The sequence below is a fragment of the Chinchilla lanigera genome, unplaced genomic scaffold (assembly GCF_000276665.1).
Source record: "Chinchilla lanigera isolate Chin_1 unplaced genomic scaffold, ChiLan1.0 scaffold00117, whole genome shotgun sequence".
Lineage (NCBI taxonomy): Eukaryota > Metazoa > Chordata > Mammalia > Rodentia > Chinchillidae > Chinchilla > Chinchilla lanigera.
Window position 1 is genome coordinate 882,901 of NW_004955518.1, and position 18,203 is coordinate 901,103.

Here is an 18,203-nt window from a genome sequence, read left to right on the forward strand (position 1 = left end):
TCACAGAGTTAGAGAAAACAATCCTAAAATTCATTTACAAGCAGAAAAGACCTAGAATAGCAAAAGCAATTCTGAACAACAAAGGCAAGGCTGACACAATCCCTGACTTGAAATTACACTACAAAGCATCTGTGATAAAAACAGCATGATACTGGCAAAAAAAAAAAAAAAAAGACTTGAAGATCATAGCAACAGACTAGAAGATGCACAAATGACTCCAAATACACTCATCCACCTTATCTTTGACAAAGGGGCCAAGCACTTTCATTGGGAGAAAGATGGCCTCTTTAATAAATGGTGAGGGAAAAACTGGCTCTGCACAGGCTGATGATTAAAATGGGACCCATATATCTTTCACCACACAATAAACTAAATTCAAAATGTATCAAAGATATAAATATTAAAACAAAAACATTAAATCTGCTGGACAGTAAAATATGTAAAATTCTTAAGACATTGGTGAAGGGAAAGTCTTTATGAATAAAACCCCAATCGCACAGGAACTATCACAAAGAATCAACTGTGATCTCATGTTGTTAAAAAGCTTCTGCATAACAAAAAACCACCAACAAAGTGAAGAGACAACCCTCAGTATGGGGCAAAAATGTTTGCAATCTGTTCCTCAGACAAAGGATTACTATCTAGAATGTAACAGCTGTGGAACTCAGTCTGGAGATTCTTCAATAAACTAGGATTAGAGGTCCCATTCAACCCAGCTATTCCCCTCCTGGGTATTTTTCCAGAAGAACTAAAAACATCATACCACAGTGATACATGTGCACCCATGTTTATAGCAGCGCAATTTGTAAATAGCTAAATTTTGGAAACAACTGATGTCCATCAACTGAGGAATGGATAAAAAAGATGTGGTATTTTTATACAATGGAGTATTACTCAGCTATAAAGAAAGATAAACTAAAGTCTTTTATAGGTACATAGATGCAACTAGAGACCATACTCATTAGTGAAATAAATCAGATTCACATGTGTAAACATCGTATTTCCGCCCTACGATAAGAACCTGAAAGAGGGGCTGGGGATTTAGCTCAGTGGCAAAAGCGCCTGCCTGGCAAGCGCAAGGTCGTGAGTTCAGTTCCCGGTACCGGAGAAAAACCAAACAAAAAAAAGAAAAAAAAAAAAAGAACCTGAAAGAGTAAATAATATCTGAAAGGTACAATAGATATTGTGAAAGGGAAAATAGGAAGAAGCAACTGGGATGAAGGAGGGCAGAAGAAAAAGAAAGAAGAAAAGGGGAAAAATATGTCTATGTATACACAGGATAGCTAGGATAATTGTACTACTAACATCTCTTGGCTTATTGAAAGGAACAGTCAATGTGTAATTGCTTGATCAATGTTGCATGCCTATATCTGGTTATATGTGCAACCATTTTGAAGATGACATTATGTAATATAACAACCATTGTTAATATCCTATCACCATGTTTTGAAATTCTGTATCATTTTTATTGCTTTCTATGCTGTTTTATTTATGTATTTGTTTTTGTTATTTTGGTTTTTTAAAATGAAAAACAAAATTTATATGTATATATAAGGAGAGCTGGAATAGGTGTATTGCTGATGTCTGTGGTTTATTGAGAGGAACAGTCAATGTTTAAAATTTTCTTTTTTATTGACCAATTTTGCACGCTTGAATTTGGTAATCAGAATGACTAATCTGAAAACAACAATATGCAGTATAAAGAACCATTGTTGAACTCCTACCATCTTGTATGGTGAAGCTCTGCATCATTTCCAGTGTTTTATTTATTTTTATTTTATTTTTTTACTTGTTACTGTCTTTGATTGTTTGATCAAGCTTGCATTCTTATGTCTAGTAGACTGAGCAACTTTGTTGAAAATAACAGTATGTAATATAGCAACCATTGTAAATTCCTATCGTTTTGTTTTGAGGTCATTATCACTTTTATTGTTTTTGTGTTGTTTTGATTTTGTCTTCATTGGTGTTTTGTCAGTTTGTTAATTTTTAAAATAAAGAATGTATAAAGAACTCAAAAAAAAAAAAAAGACTTAGCAGATTCAAAGACCCAATCCAAACATGGGCATCTGAGATGAATAAACACTTCTCAGATAAAGAAATACAAATGGCACATATATGAAAAATGTTCAACATCACTGGTCATTTGAGAGATGCAAATTAAAACAACATTGAGATTCCATCTCACCCCAGAAAGAATGGCCATCATCAAGAAATCAACCAACAACAAATGCTGGAGGGACTGTGGGGAAAAAGGAACACTTCTCTACTGTTGATGGGAATGTAGACTGGTAAAACCACTGTGGAAATCAGTGTGGAGATTCCTCACAAAACTAGGATTGGAAGTCCCACTTAACCCAGCTATTCCCCTTCTGGGTATTTTCCCAGAAGAATTAAAGACATCATACCACAGCGATATATGTGCATCCATGTTTATAGCAGCACAATTTGTAATAAGTAGATCTTGGAAACAACCCAAATGCCCATCAACCAAGGAATGGATAAAAAAGATGTGGTCTTTTTATATAATGGAGTCCCACTCATCCATAAAGAAGAATAAACTAGAGACTTTTATAGGTAAATGGATGCAACTCAAAACCATACCCCTAAGTAAAACAAACCAGATGCACATGTGTAAACATTGTACTGTCTTCCTAGTGTGAGACCTGAAAGAGTAAATAAGATCCAAAATGTATACTAGATATTGTAAAATGGGAAGAAACTTCAAAAGGAAGGAGAAACTTGGATGGGTGAGTGGAGAAAAGAAGGAAGGAAAAGCAAAAAGAAATATATAGAGAGATATAAAAGATAATTAAGATAGTTATACTACTAATTTCTCTTAGTTCATTGAAAAGAAAGGTTTGTGCTAATTTTGTTTGGACAATTAAATGCTGATATCTTATAAAAAAAATAATTTCAGCCAGCACACAAATGAACACTATATGTTAATGAAAACAAAGAAATGAGCTATAAGCATAACTGATAAATTGGCCAATTATGGGTATTAAATGACAATTTATAAATAACTTTTAGGATAATAGGCTGTAACACAAGAATTCTTCAAGGTCTAGGGGAAGGAGAGAAGAAGAAGAGTGGGAAAATAGAGAAGTAGGAGAAGCGAGAAAGAGGTGAACTTTTAAAAAGTTATTGTAATAAAAAATCTTTGCACCGGAAGTATAATAGCTGCTCAATTAGAAATGGGTTATTGAGTCAAGGCTTGTAAACAAAGTTTCTGTATTTTTTCATACCTCCAGCCTTTCCTTATTTTCCTTCATGTGCAACTCTAGTCTTATCCCTATGCCCAGAGACTGCATCTCTACAGCAACAGAGGCTCTCAGATGGGAAAGAAAGGCAGCTTCGGGTTTGGTGGAGCTGGGGGAGTGGGAGAAAGAGGTGGGGCGCCCAACACCTCAGAGGAGGCAAAGGGTAGGCGGGAGGGTGAATGGGAGTAGAGCACCCCAAGGCTCCTATGAAAATGTCACGGTGACCCGTTAACTTGTACAGTGAATGTGCACTAGTAGTTATAATTTTAAATAAAAAGGAGGGCTGCACTCCTCTCCCCTCTCTAGCAGGTGAGTATTTCTGAGATATTTCTCAAGCCCTAAAAATTGTATCAAAACTAAAACAACCTTGAGGGGTAGAATAGATCACATAACTAATACTGAAATATAAAGAGCACTTTTTTCTCTTTTTCCTTTTTTATTTTGTAGTATTGGGGATTGAACCCACAGGCTTTGCACTGAGCTATATTCCAATGCCTTTTTGTTTTTTATTTTGAAACAGTATCTTCCTAATTCATTTTGGGCTCAAACTTGTGATCCTCCTGTCTCAGCCTCCCAGAGTGCTGGGTTTACAAGCATGTACTCCCATGCCCATCTGCATGCTTTCTCCTTTATTAGTAAGAGAGTCATGCTTAACTATATCACATTTACTTGAAAAATCCAATATTCGGGTATAATGATGATGCTGTATGACAGACTGACATCCTTAGTAGTTGTTTTGCCTTCTAACCAAATACATATATAGCTCATATTTTGATCACTTGCCTAAGAAGTGACACAGTGTGAGGTGACTCAGAATGTGACCTCTAAGGCCTAGCTCTTCTAATTACTTGCTTATGGATCCTTTGGTAAATTATCTCCCTTCTCCATGTTACTTACCTGCAAAATTGCATAATATGTACCTTATTGAATTACTGTGGGGATTAATGAGTTAATCTACAGACAAAGCCTAGAAGATCACCTGGCAGGTGGCGCTCAGTAATGTTAGCTCTGCCTTCTTACCTTCTCTCTCTGAATTGCCTTCATTTTTTGGAGCTCAGCTTCTTCAGCTTCCTTTTTGATTCTTATACATTCTTCTCTTTTTAGCTAAATTATATGGAGATTATAGAGGACAAAAAAGTTACCACTTTTGTCTGAAATTCTGGAATACAAAATTATGATGAAAGGCAAGTTATAGCATTGTTCATGCCATCCCTCAACAAGATTATAGGTTATTCCATCAAGCTACTTAGATCACAAAGAATGGCCAGGCTATATCCTTTGTCTGTTGAATTTCTGTGTCTTTTCTCTTCCTGTGTCTGTGTGTCCATCCCCCTCCACCTGGGTGTATGCGTGCGTCTCAATTTCTCTTTTTTTCTCTCCTTATCCGTGTTGGGGGGGATATGTGTGTGAATATGCACACACATGCCCGTGTGTGAGAGGAAAAGGGCAGTAACTTTTTCTGATTATAAAATTTATAATGTTCATTACAAAAATCATCAGGTACCTTAAATCTTTTTTGTATTATTTTCATGACTAGCATGATGTAAGCAAAGTCATATTCTTGGAATCAAAATGCTAGAAACAGAGTATTACTGAATTAATACATAAATACATTGTTAATTTAAACCAATGTGTGTGGGGGTGGGCAGGGAGGGAATTCCCTTAGTTGTAGGTGCTGATAAATACATGACTTGAGTAAGGATTCAAGTCCTTTCTTTCTTCACAGTTCCTGGCTTTAATTTTGAGAGCTGCTCCAATTGAGTTAAAGACCTTATGCTTTTGGTAAAGTTACTACGTTATTTCACAGTTACTTAAAAGTGCTAGTACTGAAAATCCTTGCTGAAATTAAAGTAAAAGAGATGGATTCTGACCTTTTGCTGGTATTTAGATTGCATCAGTTGGAGTTGTTGCTTCTGCCTGACTTCAGACTCTGACTGGCTTCCACCTAATGAAAAAACAAAAACCAAAAAAGCTGTGAAGGTAAAACATGAATATTAAGCTGAAACATCAGCCATCAAGTACTAGTTAATACATGAGAAGTCTACAACATAAGTTTAACATTTTCACACCTCTGGAAATAAGCACATAACCTATTATTTTCAATAAGACCTTAAAGAATGATAATTGCTTAAAAGAGAAACAGAACTAGACAAAAATGGACTGTATTTTTTTATTTTAAAGAGAATAAAGACAGAAAACAACAACATAGCCAAAAACAAAACAACACAAAAACAATAAAAGTAACACAGGATTTCAAAATAAAATGACAGGAATTAACAGTGGTTATTACATTACATATTGTTATCTTCAAAGAAGTTGCTCAGATTACCAGATGCAAATATTGATCAAACCATTAAAGAGAATTAAAAAATAATAATCATAAACCCTTAGAAATGATACAGAACTTCACTAAACAAGATGGTAGGAATTTACCAATGGTTGTTATATTGCATATTGTTGTCTTCAGATTAGTTGTTCAGATTACCAGATATATGCATGCAAAATTGGTCAAAAAAATTTAAGCATTTATTGTTCCTTTCAATAAACCAATACACATATATTATGCTCCTTCTTTCTTTCTTTTTCTCCTTCCTCTCAATTTCTTTCCCTTTCACAATACCTGTTGTACCTTTTGGATTTTCTTTACTCTTTCGGGTACTTACACTAGGAGGACAATATGATGTTTACCCATGTGGGTCTGATTTATTTCACTTATGAGTATGGTCCCTAGTTGCATCCATTTACCTATAAGCCTTGGAGTTTATACTTTGTTTTGGAAGTAATACTCCATTGTAAAAAATACTACATCTTTTTTATCCATACCTCAGTTGATGGGCATTTGAGCTGTTTCCAAAATTTAGCTATGACAAATTGTGCTGCTATAGACATGGGTGCACATATATCATTGTGGTATGATGTCTTTAATTCTTCTGGGAAAATACCCAGAAGGGGAATAGCTAGGTTAAGTGGGACCTCTAATCCTAGTTTTGTGAGGAATCCCCACATTGATTTCTACAGTGGTTTTACCAGCCTACACTCCCACCAGCAGTGGAGTAGGGTTTCTTTTTCCCCACAGCCCCTCCAGCATTTGTTATTGATTGATTCTTGGTGATAGCCATTCTCTCTGGGGTGAGATGGAATCTCAGTGTTGTTTTAATTAGCATTTCTTGGGTGACCAATGATGTTGTACATGTTTTCATATTTTTATTTGCCATTTGTATTTCTTCATCTCAGAAGTGTGTATTCATCTCAGATGCCCATTTTTGGATTAGGTCTTTGAATTTTGGAGGCCTGATTTTTCTAATTCTTTATATGTTCTAGATAGGAGTCCTTTGTCTGAGCGACAGTTAGATAACATTTTTTACCAATTCATGGGTTTTCTTTTTACCCTGTTTGTGATTTCTTTAGATGTGCAAAAACTTTTCAATAAGATGAGATCCCAGTTGTTGATTCTTTGATGTATTTCCTGTGCAGTTTGGTTTTTGTTCATGAAATCTCTGCCTATCCTTATGTCTTCAAGATTTTTACCTATTTTCTCTTCCAGTAGATTTAGTGTTTCTGTTTTAATATTTAGGTCTTTGATCCATTTTGACTTGAGTTTAGAGCATGGTGATAGACATCGGTTTATTTTTAGTCTTTGGCATGTGGAGAGCCAGTTTTTCCAGCACCATTTATTAAAGAGGATATCTTTCTTCCAGTGACCTTGTTTGGCCCCTTTGTCATTTGTGTTGACTCCTGCTATTTCCTTGACACCTATTAATCTTACATGATTTTTCTTCGCATCATCTTGCAGCTGTTGAATTTTTATTTCCTGGGTCCTTGTTATTTTTAAGAGATCCTTCCTTTCATGATCATTAATCGCAGGGCTGTCTCCAAGGTCTAAAAGTCTATCATCAGCTTAGTTCAAGCAGTTTTTCCAGCTTTTGATGGAATTTTTATTTCCTGGATATCTGTTTGAATCTGTTTCATGCATTCTAATTTTTTCCTATATTGTTTATTCAAGGTTTCCATCATTATTCTATGCTCCTCTCTTTTTTTATCTATATCTTGTTTAGATGAGCTGAGCAATTCTTTCATTATTGTTGTCATTTCTTTCTTTACCTGAGATATTATTTCTGATTTGATGTCTTGTATGGCCTGATGGAATTGTTTCTTTACTTCAGTTGCTATCATTTCAGAAATTTCAGGTGTGTGACTTCCAAGCTCTTCTATGTTAATGTCTCCTGAACTTGTTCTGGCTAGGGTGGAGGTCTGAGATTGCATTTTTCTCCTTCATTTTGTCATTTTTGAAGAGCCAGAGATTCCCTGGAGCTCAGCCTCACTCCCATGATGGTATGGGAGTGGCAGGACCAGGACCTGAAGCTCCCCCATGCTCGGTGTGGTTCCCGCAATGGGAGAGGGGTGGCAATGTGCAGTTCCCAATGCTCCTGAAGCTGTCTGGGGCTCAGCTCGGCTCCCACACCAGTGGTGGAGGGGTGGAGATGTGGTCAGTGAGGCTCCTGAAGCTGTCTGGGGCTCAGGTTGGCTCAAGGCTATATTTTTTTTTAAAGGACCCTATAAGGGTTTCCAATGAGTAGGATTAAAGTTTTCACTGAGACTGAAATCATAACTGAAGAGCTTTCAAGGGTGATGGGAAATACTGCCTGTCTTGAGATTCTAGAAGATTGTTCCAACCTTAGCATGACCATTCCTTAACCAATAAAGATAATCAAGGATGTCTCAATTGCTTTTCTTCCTCGGTTTCTATTGCCTTATGTTCAAATAGCAACACTCAAGAAACTGTCATTAAGTCTTGTTTCTAGCGAAGTATGTAGTTTTTATAACCAGATCCTACAAAGTACAATAGGAGTATTCTACCTACTGATTATAAATCCATAAAATTTGTTGTCCTCTAAGTATTCAAGGGGAAATCATGGATATAAGAGCATTTGCTTGTCTCTTAAACCAAAAAAATAATCCGGAGTCCAAAATCATCATAGGTTAACAATTGTGTAAGAATTGTCATTTCAGGCTAGAAATGTAGCTTAGTGATAGAGCACTTGTCTAGTGTATGTAAGGCCTCAGATTCAATCCTCAGCACCGCAAAAAAAAAGCCATTTAACAATTTTTCAGTGTTTCTGCAAGTTTGGTGTTTATATTAGAAAGATTTCTTTGAAATAATTCTCTAGTACTGTGACAGATTCACTGTAACAGAGTATATATTAAAACAATTTGTATTGGCTGTAGGTTTTATAATTGAACTGATAAAGACACTATAGAGGCTCTTCTTACAAGTTCCAAAAGATGCACAAGGCTCAAATAGGGCCCATCAGTCACTCTTGTGGAGGGCAGAAAAGAAACAGCAAACAATATTGAAGCTGTTATCTATTGTCCCAAGTACTTGCAGTATCACCTACAACTTTTCCATTATTTTAAGAGATAGAGAAATAGAGGAGGATTTGAAAGTGAAAAGAAATGGAGAAAGTCAAAAGTTTATTTGTTTTGTCCAAAATTCATCATTTTAATATATTCTAAAACTTTCTACTTACTAGCCCCTCCCCCCCCACACCTAGCCATTCCTAAATACTTCATATTTAGGTAAAAATGAGAATCTTGCCCATTTTCTACTTAGGCTGCATGACAATAAGTACCCACTGCTCCAAATTCAAAGTAAGGTGCCTGCACCCTAAAGGTGATCTGCAAGTATGCAACTAAAAACTGGCTTTCAGAATGTTCACTAGCAACTACCTTCAACCTGTAACAGGGGTTAGATAGTTAAAAGGGAGATAGAAACCTGAGGAAGAATGTCTTTTTGAGTTGCATTTCCTCGTGTGTTTGGGAAAGGAAAAAATCTCCACTTCAGGCTGAGCAAGAACAAAGATCATGTGATGATCTTAACCTGAATCCCTAAGAGTATGAAAAATGAATAGAAAAATCAGAGCTTAAAGGCAACAAAGCTGTTGTCAGTTGGCTGCTCAGATAGGTCCTCAGAAAGAGGTGACTGCATTGAAAGTGGCCCATGTTCCCAGAGTTTGTGGTAAGAAAAGATGCACCAGTACTGCTTACCTAGACTTATAAGAGAGAATGCCAATTTACAGCCATCTTAGAGGAACTCACTGCCATTAACTTTCTTGTTGCTGGGACAAAATACCTGACACAGTTAAAGAAGAAAAGGTTTATTTTGTCTCACAGTTTCTAGTAGAAGTTTCAGCCCATAGTTGGCTGGCTCCAAGCCAGGGCAGAGGAGAATCAGCTCATGGTGTGGCAATCAGGAAGCAAGTAGCCATCAAGGGAAGAGGAGGAATGAATATATACACCTTCCAGGCCATACCCACAGTGACTCACCTCTTCCCATAAGGCTTCGGCTCCCAACAACACAACCAGATATGAACGTTTAAATGGAGTAATTCAATATCACACACTTATGATCCAGTCACCTCCCAAAGCCCCACCTATGAGTGCATGAGGCTTTGGGGGGACATCTAGATATAAGCCATAACACTCACCTACAGGTACCGCTTATGGAACAGTAGGCCCCACACATTGTCTACCAAGAGCCAACAGTGGCCCAAGCACTGCCAGTAGAAGAGTCTATCATCTCTACCAGAGAAAGCAAGCAAGGGAAAGGTGGTAGGGAGGGAGGGACAGGAAGAGCTCAGGTAACACCAGGAGGGAATGTGAGCAGTCCCCACAGCACCACAGCATGTACCCAACACTACTGTCTCATCTCCCCTCACCCTGGAACTGGGAGGAGTCAAAATCTGGAAACAAAGGTCCAACCACATCTACCTAACTTGTCAGCTTCCTCCCTGAAACAGTGCTGCACTGGAGTAGGGGAGCCTTCGCCTCCCTTAGCAACAGTTTTGACCAGTACTTATATTTCGCTAGATCACTTTATTATTTGAGAAAAACCAAAAAAGTCTAATCTGTCACATCATTCAAAGAACATGGGAAAGACTGGTCCCACACACCTGGTGTGAGGGGCATGATCTGATTTCATCCCTCAAATCTGGTTTATTTGGTACAGAAGTAACACTTGAGCTTAACTACTTCTGAAATACAGTAGGAACTTGGTCCACAAATGCTTCTGTTCAGTTTGAGAACAGAAGAGTTCGCATAGTTTTGCTCCTGCTCACAAACTCCACACTGGGTGACAAACACGAATATGCTCAGCTTTCCCAGAATTATGGAACATACTATATATATTAAGTTTGTGAACCATGGTACCACAGTACTACAGTATTTCCATGATAATGCTATTACTTTCACTCAGCAAATGATTTCCAAATTAGCTCATTTTTACCTACATCCGGGTAGAGGAGTCTCTGAGACTTTCATGACAGTAAGTGGCTTCTGAATGACAAGATGTTTGTATTAACTACAAATGGAAACTGTGTCCAGCACTTTAAATTCTCAGCTGCTGATGGTAGAGAAAAGAGAAGGAAGGAGATGAAAGAGTCCCATTAGGTGGCATCCCCTCTGAACAATCCAACCACCACAGAGTTAACCCAGATAATTCATCACATTGGCAGCATCAGTCCTAGTGGCCCAACGGTCTCTATAGAGTAAAACCCAGGTGACGTTTGTCCTTATATCCACCAATGGGTCCCCAGCTCACTCTCATCTTGCTTTTGGAATTGACTCCCCTTCTATTTTCTTTACATTAGCATTTAACTACCATGATTAATATGCTGTGATAGCGCTCCCTCTCATCCTGACAGGTGCTATGACAGGGTATATACAGTGCCCCAGGTAAGCTTTCTTCAGAGATGATCATCTAAGAGGCTGTAAACTAGCAACAGCGAACGTTTTAGAGCTGTCAATGATACAAACAGCCCACTGCAGTATGTACCATAGTAGCATACCACTGCTGCTCTAAATTATTTGACAAGTAAGCCATCACATTATCCCCACATAACTGTGTCTTCACACATTTTCTACTTGTAGGAAACAAGAGATGACCATATACCTGCGCACTTAAATGTTTCCAGGTTAAATGCATTCTATCCCAAGTAGCACAACCACTGACCACCTCTAATATATAAAGTCAGACATGTGCAGGTGCCTGTAGGATCTGAGGGTGGTCTTGCCTTTCTCATTCAGGAAACTGGTTTACTGCTTACCCAGCTGTCTTGGCAAAAGATAAACTGATTTAGCTCTATTCTGCTCCTTCCACTTCTCCAGGCTGGCCAGCTCTTGCTCAGCAACTAAACAGGAGAAAAACATCAAATCAAGTATTAGAATTTGGAAAGAAAATAGGTCACTTTAAAGCATAAAAGAAATCATCAGAGGGCAATTAACTACATGCTAGCATAAGCAGACAAGATGTCCAGGAAATTCAGATGCTATACCTTCCAGCTTTAACCTTGTGAAATCACCCTGTGCTACTCCAAGTGTCTGCACGGAGGGTTCAAAGTTGAAAAAAAAAAAAACCTGAACTGCTAATAAAAAACAAGGGAGTACAGTTTTTCCTCCCACTGAGGCATCCTTAAAACTCTACATCAAGTTAATTTAAAGATTTCCTATAGAAAATGTGTGCAAAACTACAATGTTCCTATCAATAGGAATACACACATGGAATCATGTATTTCCTGAGAATTCTGATGCTCATACTGACTATTTTAAATGTTCCCCAACTTCACCTCAACTACAAGGAATGAGGGCTCTGCACTGTGGGTGGGCACCCCTGCTCTGGTTTCTGGCTTTTGGGACTAGTAGGCAGAGCCTGCCAAGAAGCAGGGCTCACTGCCCAGATGGTAACTCTTCACAACAACAGGGTCACCAAGGAGATACTATCTCTGTTACCCAGAACATGGGGTCATCTCCAGGTTAGACCTGATTGTTCCAAATGTCTGCTCATAAAATATTTTAATTATGAAGGAAGGGGGATTCTGAAATATCTCAAAACCCAGACCACACAAACTCCTGGTATTTAAATCACAAGCTGGTAAGACGTCAGAACCTTTGGCATCTATTGGTCAACTACCTGCAGTTGCCATAATCACTGCAGAGGTATGACTGTCATATTCCTAACTGATCCACTCTCCCAGCAAGGGGGCTACCTATCTGGTGCTACCACACTTTAGATGGTTGCTTTGCTGTAAAGCCCATAGGTTTATCACTAGCTACAAAAGGAAATTTGCTGCTAATGATGCAGTAAGATAGAGCATAGGATTTTAGTACCACCACTGCAGCTTGACCTGACGAAAACTCTCAACTCCCCTTGTGAACTAAATGAACCTTAGCTCTCTCCGCAACTCTAAACTATAACGCTATAACTTTAGACGGCAGCATTTATATTTACTGTACTTCATTTAAACATGTTAGACACACACTAAGTACAAAGAGTACAAAAAAGACTAAAATGTGGTCCCTGCCCTGAAGGAGTTTATAATCTAGAGAAGAAAACTGAATTACGCACATAAAAACAGCAAAGGATCAACTGACAGTTTCAAAATCATGACAACTCAGATGCTATGGAAAAACTCCATTGAGGAGAGATGAATAAAACCAAGAAAGGTGTAAATTAGTTCATGATCTATTTTGTATAACATTTGTCTGTTTCAAAAGAATTCAGAGTGCTTTTAAAATATCACCAGTCAGCCAAATGCAGAGGGATGAGATGAGTCTATGGGCAATAAGTGTAAAGTTGTTTTAATCCAACAAAAATCCCAGACTTACAATTATGCCATGAGTTCTGTTACTAATGTGGAGAAACAAATTTATAAAGTGTTAACAACAGAATAATTTTTATCATTTTAGTTTATTATTACATGTATAATACAAAATATTTGCACTCCTTGTAAGAAGCTGGCCTGTCTACATAATACATCCTATTGCTTTTTCCATCCCCTTTCCCCTCTCTATCTTCCCTCTCCAACCATCTCTAGATCCCTCTGCTTTTTTGTACATTTGGAGTAAATAATGTTTATATTTCTTGTGCAGAGTTGGTACATGTGCATAACACACCCCAATTCCTTTTTTTATCCCTTATCCTTTCCCTCCCTTTGTCTCTTGATACTCTTCTCCTTTGAGTACAATCTATCTCCCTACTTCCTACAATAAAGTATAATAATAACTACTGAAGTTTAAAGAGACAAGACCTTGGTGAGATCTGATAAATTTATATCAACCAGTAATGAAAATACTTCAGGCTTAAATACATCAAATTTAAAGAAAATGAGAAGCATTCTGAATGTAAAGTAAGCAAATATACATACTCCTTTGTATCTGATGTCTCCGAGTTTCATTTGGTGCTATCAAGGTATATGCACGTGTGCTAGAACGAAGAGAAAAATTCATTATTACCTGAGAAATTACTAATGTACATAAGTCAACAGTTTTCTTTCTAAAATATTATACGATTAGCGCCATCAAATAGGTACCATATAAGATAATCTTCTTAAGATCCAGTTCTGTTCTTTAAGACCTTCCAGTCTAGCTGTCAATGTAAGACAAAGCGACATGATCAAATATAAAGCTTTGGGTGAAGTGACAAGCTCTTGATAGAACTGCTTCTTCACTGGTCCTGGGTCGAATGTCCTTGTAGGACTCCATTGCACCTCTAGGTGGCTCTTGTGGGTAAATTCCTTTAAAATTGCCTTTCTTTTCCCTGCAATCCACACTGGGAAAACAGGAAACACTGGTGTATTCTTGATTCCCACAAACTGAAATATAGGCCATTTGCATTGCAGCTACAATACTTCCTCATGATGACCCATTTGAGTGTCCAATTGGCCATAATCTTATAATTTTTATAAACGGGTCCAATGAGTTCCTCATTCTCCCAAAGATTCTACTGGTTGAGCATAATCAGAAGTTCAGACAAGTAAGGGGGTCCTTCAAACAAAAGGCACAGGAAAAAGGTCATTTAAGTGATATATTCAGCACTAAGGCACCATGAAGCCATTAAAATATTGTAAGATTTTGAGGACAGAAATTGTGCTTCCCTACTGTGCACTACAGGTCTGTGGCCCAGTGCCTGGCACAAAGCAGCAATGTGATGAGATGTGGGCTGAACAGAAATAAAATTATGCCATGGATCCATCAATGAGTTTGGATGGGAGCAGCTCTTCTTCATTTGTTTTGTTTTGTTTTGTTTTTTGTCTTTTTGAGACAGGGTCTCACTATGCAGTTCAGGCTGGCCTCAAAATCACAGCAATCCTCCTGCCTCAGCCTCCCAAGTGCTGGGATTATAGGTATATGCTACCATGCCCAGTGGGAGAAGCTCTTCTTTGAGCTAATGCATCTGGTCCCACAAGAGCATGAATACTTTCTAAAGCAAAACTATAGCACAGCACAGACGAGAGCATACATATAAGTGCAGTTTTAGGGAAAATGCTGTGAATAAACACAACCAACTTATAATGGTAGGATTTTGTTTTAAAGAAAAAATAAAGAACAGATACCCAGAAATCTCTCCAACCTGTAATGTACAAATTTCAAAGGCAGGTTTACCAATACTGAACAGTACAGGCCAAAAGTGTTGATTAACAGAAGCTATTTCTTCCCTAGCTCATTACTTTCCAAGGAGCTAGCCTTCAGCCAGCTTCAGACTGAGCTTCAATTTTAGACTTGTAAATGTGAGGTGTCAGCCACCTATGCATGCAAATGGGGTTTCTGGATGCCCAATTACCTCATGTATATCAGCAGACCTTGCAAGTGTAGCCTAGCATGCATACAACTTTATGAATACAAAATTAGGATACTGACACTGTAAATTAATCCCTTATTCATTACATATTCTATGTTCACCATAAGAATGTTTGCTTCTCAATTCCCAGTAATGTTAGGAGTTTGGGGGCTGCAATTCCGTGGTGACCCTATTGCAGAATCTGGAAACTTGAATATTATGCAATGGTGAGCCATTCTACAGAGCTGTAAAGCTGAAACATGAGAAACTGCATGTAAGTGCCATCCATAAAAGTGCTGCTTGATCCTTAGCATGTGCTGGGCCTGTGGCATAGAGCTTCTCACTCACTGTAACAGGGATTCGTCTATCATCCAGATCAGCAGTGCTTCATCCTTATCAGGCATCACTAGGAGGGCAGACTTGTTAAAGGACAAAAGTTTCTGTTTCAGTAGCTCTGAGCTGAAGTTCAGTGACATGCATTTTTAGCAAGTTCCCAAGTGATGCCAATATTCTTGATCTGGTACCACACTTGAAGAATCACTGCTGTTAATCAGTCATGCTGCCTGCTGTAGTTCAAGTATGGTTTGTCATCACCACAACTCATGCAGTGGCTTGGTTCCTAGTGTAATAGTGTTGAGAAATGGGTGGGCTTTCAAGAGGCATTGTGGGCCATGGAGGCACAACACTCAGAAGGAACAAATGCCCACGTTACAGAACTGGACTTGTTGAGTGTGTTATAAAGCGGAGCCTACACATGCTTGGTCTTTTGCACATGTCCATTTCCCTTTCTACATCTGCACTGCATTATGATACAACCAGGGGGCCCGTTTGAACTTTCCTGCCGCTAGAATCATGAGCCAATAAAAACACTTCTTTTTAAAAAGCATTGCCCAGAATCACATATTCTATTATAGCAACACAAAGGCACACTATCTTAGGACCTGTTGGCTAAAAGGGAACTTAGGGATTAATCTTTAATAAAGACACAGGTTAAACATTGTACCAAACATCACTAGGCTGATTAAGCAAAATGGCTGAGACTCAAACCTAAGACTTTTGACATAGACCAGTTAACTGCCTACAGCTATTTGACTCAATATAGAAAGTATAAAATATGACTGTCCCTTGATTTCAGTTCCTTGATAGACTTCTAAACAATGCAATAACTTAACTCAGCACCTACTATGGACTTATTATGTTAAGGGCTTATGGGACATGAGGGAAGATACCAAAATATAGATACCAACCATCTTGACAAAACTCATACTGCATTAAAGAACAACTCAAGGAAGCACCACCAGAGAACAGCACAAGGAGATCAAAACAAGTGTAAGGTAGGATGATGGAAGCAGTAAGAGATGACAGCAGAGGAGATTCAAGGAGCCCCCGCCAAAAGCAGAAAGCTTCAGGAAGAATAGTAAGTTAAGGCTTAAAAGATAGATTGTAAAATGGCAGAAGTTTGTTGTTTTTGTTTTGTTTTGTTTTTTGCCAAGAGTTTTTTTTTTTAAAGTGCTTTGCCAAGAATTTTCCAAGCCCATAAGTCTGCTTATGAAAATTCTGTGAAGGTTGGAGGAATAAAACAACTTGTTTATAAAAGATTCTACAGACTACAACACCTAATCTAATTCATTTTAAGACTAACAACATTACACTACTAGAATCTGTCACTGACAGATGACATGAGATTCCTAGGTCAAAGACAAAGGACGTTATTACTCATAGCACAGCAAGTAGCATGAGTGTCAGCTTATTTACATTTGTTCTCTCTGGTTCCAATTCTTATGCAGCCAGACTTAGGAAGAAGACTGCACACAATCTCTGGCCACTGTGTGTGAGCAATAGGCAACAAATGCAGTACAGAGATGGGAAAGAAAATGAAAAGACTGTTTTAGTTACTTTTCTCCACACTCAAAGTTAAAGGAGAGAAGTTTACTTTGTGTCACAGCTTGCAGAGGTTCAAGTTTGTAACTGACTAGATCCAAAGCAGAGTTGCATGGCAGAGGGGCATGGTGGAGGAGAGACAGGTCATGGCAGGCAGAAGGCAGCAAAAGCAGCAAGCAAAAGGTAGTGAATCTGCAAGGCACAATCAGGGACATCAGTAACCTCTTTCTATCCTTTATATTCTATCCATGCTACCCACCATAGCACTCATACCAAGGGTGGGGCAGCCTTAATCCTAGCATTACAACATGAATCAATCCCAACATTACATTTTTAATCCCAGCATCACACACTCTCTATCCAGCTACCTCCAAAAATCTCCACCTATGACTGCATGAGGCTTTGGGGGGACACGTACATATGAGTCATAACAAAGACTTAACTAGCCTTGAAATTAAAGGTTTTACATCAAAACCATTTTAGTATAACCCTAGCAGTGGTCCTAATAAAACTTGTTTTACATTAGAAAGTTCCTAGGTAACTCTCTCAGCCATATTTTATTGGCTAAAAATGTCAGATCTAAACCATTTTATAATATCCACAAGGAGACATTGCCAAATAATTCAGCTTTTATTCTTCTTACTTATAATAGGAAAAGCAGCCTAAGTCTAAAGTTAGGCTTTTTATTTTTAATATCATGTGGCAGAGAATAATGCCTTCATAGGTAAAAATATCCATCCTTTCTCTCTGAGCTGTTTCTTGACATGAATAGAAGGTATAATTTGTTAATGTTTTCAGCCAATTAGTTTCTACCCACAACAAAAGCCTTTGTCATTTTAACCTCCATGGCTTTCCTTTCAACAAGCTGGCTCCAAAGCTGCTGATATGGACAGGTGTAAGCTAACTAGATTTAGCATTCTGGTCATTTGCTGATTAAGCAACAGTCAAGCTACTGAAACAAATATATATTTTTGAAAATGAGTTTCCTTAATTATCTCATTGAAATTTAATGAAATATCTCAATTGGTAAGATTGTTATCACTTCTGAACAGCACACTTCTGTGAGACAAACTAAAGGAGACCACAGAAAAGAACACCCCACAACAAAGAAAAATGTTTTTCTGTACCATAAAAAATTAAAAATATAATATGCCAGACACAGTTCCCCATGACAGGTCTCTGATTTACACAAGTGCATTTCACAGTTACTTTCTTGCACAAGTTTATAACATCTCATTAGGTACCGGAGAAAAACCAAAAAAAAAAAAAACAAAAAAAAAAAAAAAAAAAAACCACACCCTTGTATCCTGGGACAATAATGGGATATATATGAACAGAGAATCATTTGGTCAACAGCCTTTTGAAAATAGTTGCAGACACTCCCTTCCTCCCTACTGAGAGGGGTGTGTACATGTTTAAAACTCTGGGATGGTTGTGATTCACATTCACTT

General features: G+C 37.9%; 1 protein-coding gene across 3 annotated transcripts in view; it reads right to left on the reverse strand.

Annotated features, from left to right (window-relative positions):
• Positions 1-18,203, reverse strand: part of Epsti1 (epithelial stromal interaction 1 (breast)) — a 129,055-nt gene that overhangs the window by 92,086 nt on the left and 18,766 nt on the right. For all 3 annotated transcript variants that reach the window (XM_013506971.1, XM_013506970.1, XM_005409056.2), the window contains exons 2-5: positions 13,460-13,518; positions 11,363-11,446; positions 5,132-5,205; positions 4,281-4,364 (exon numbers count right to left, since the gene is read on the reverse strand). In XM_013506971.1, coding sequence (XP_013362425.1) covers positions 4,281-4,364; positions 5,132-5,205; positions 11,363-11,446; positions 13,460-13,518 — 301 coding nt within the window. The remainder of the gene's footprint in view (positions 1-4,280; positions 4,365-5,131; positions 5,206-11,362; positions 11,447-13,459; positions 13,519-18,203) is intronic.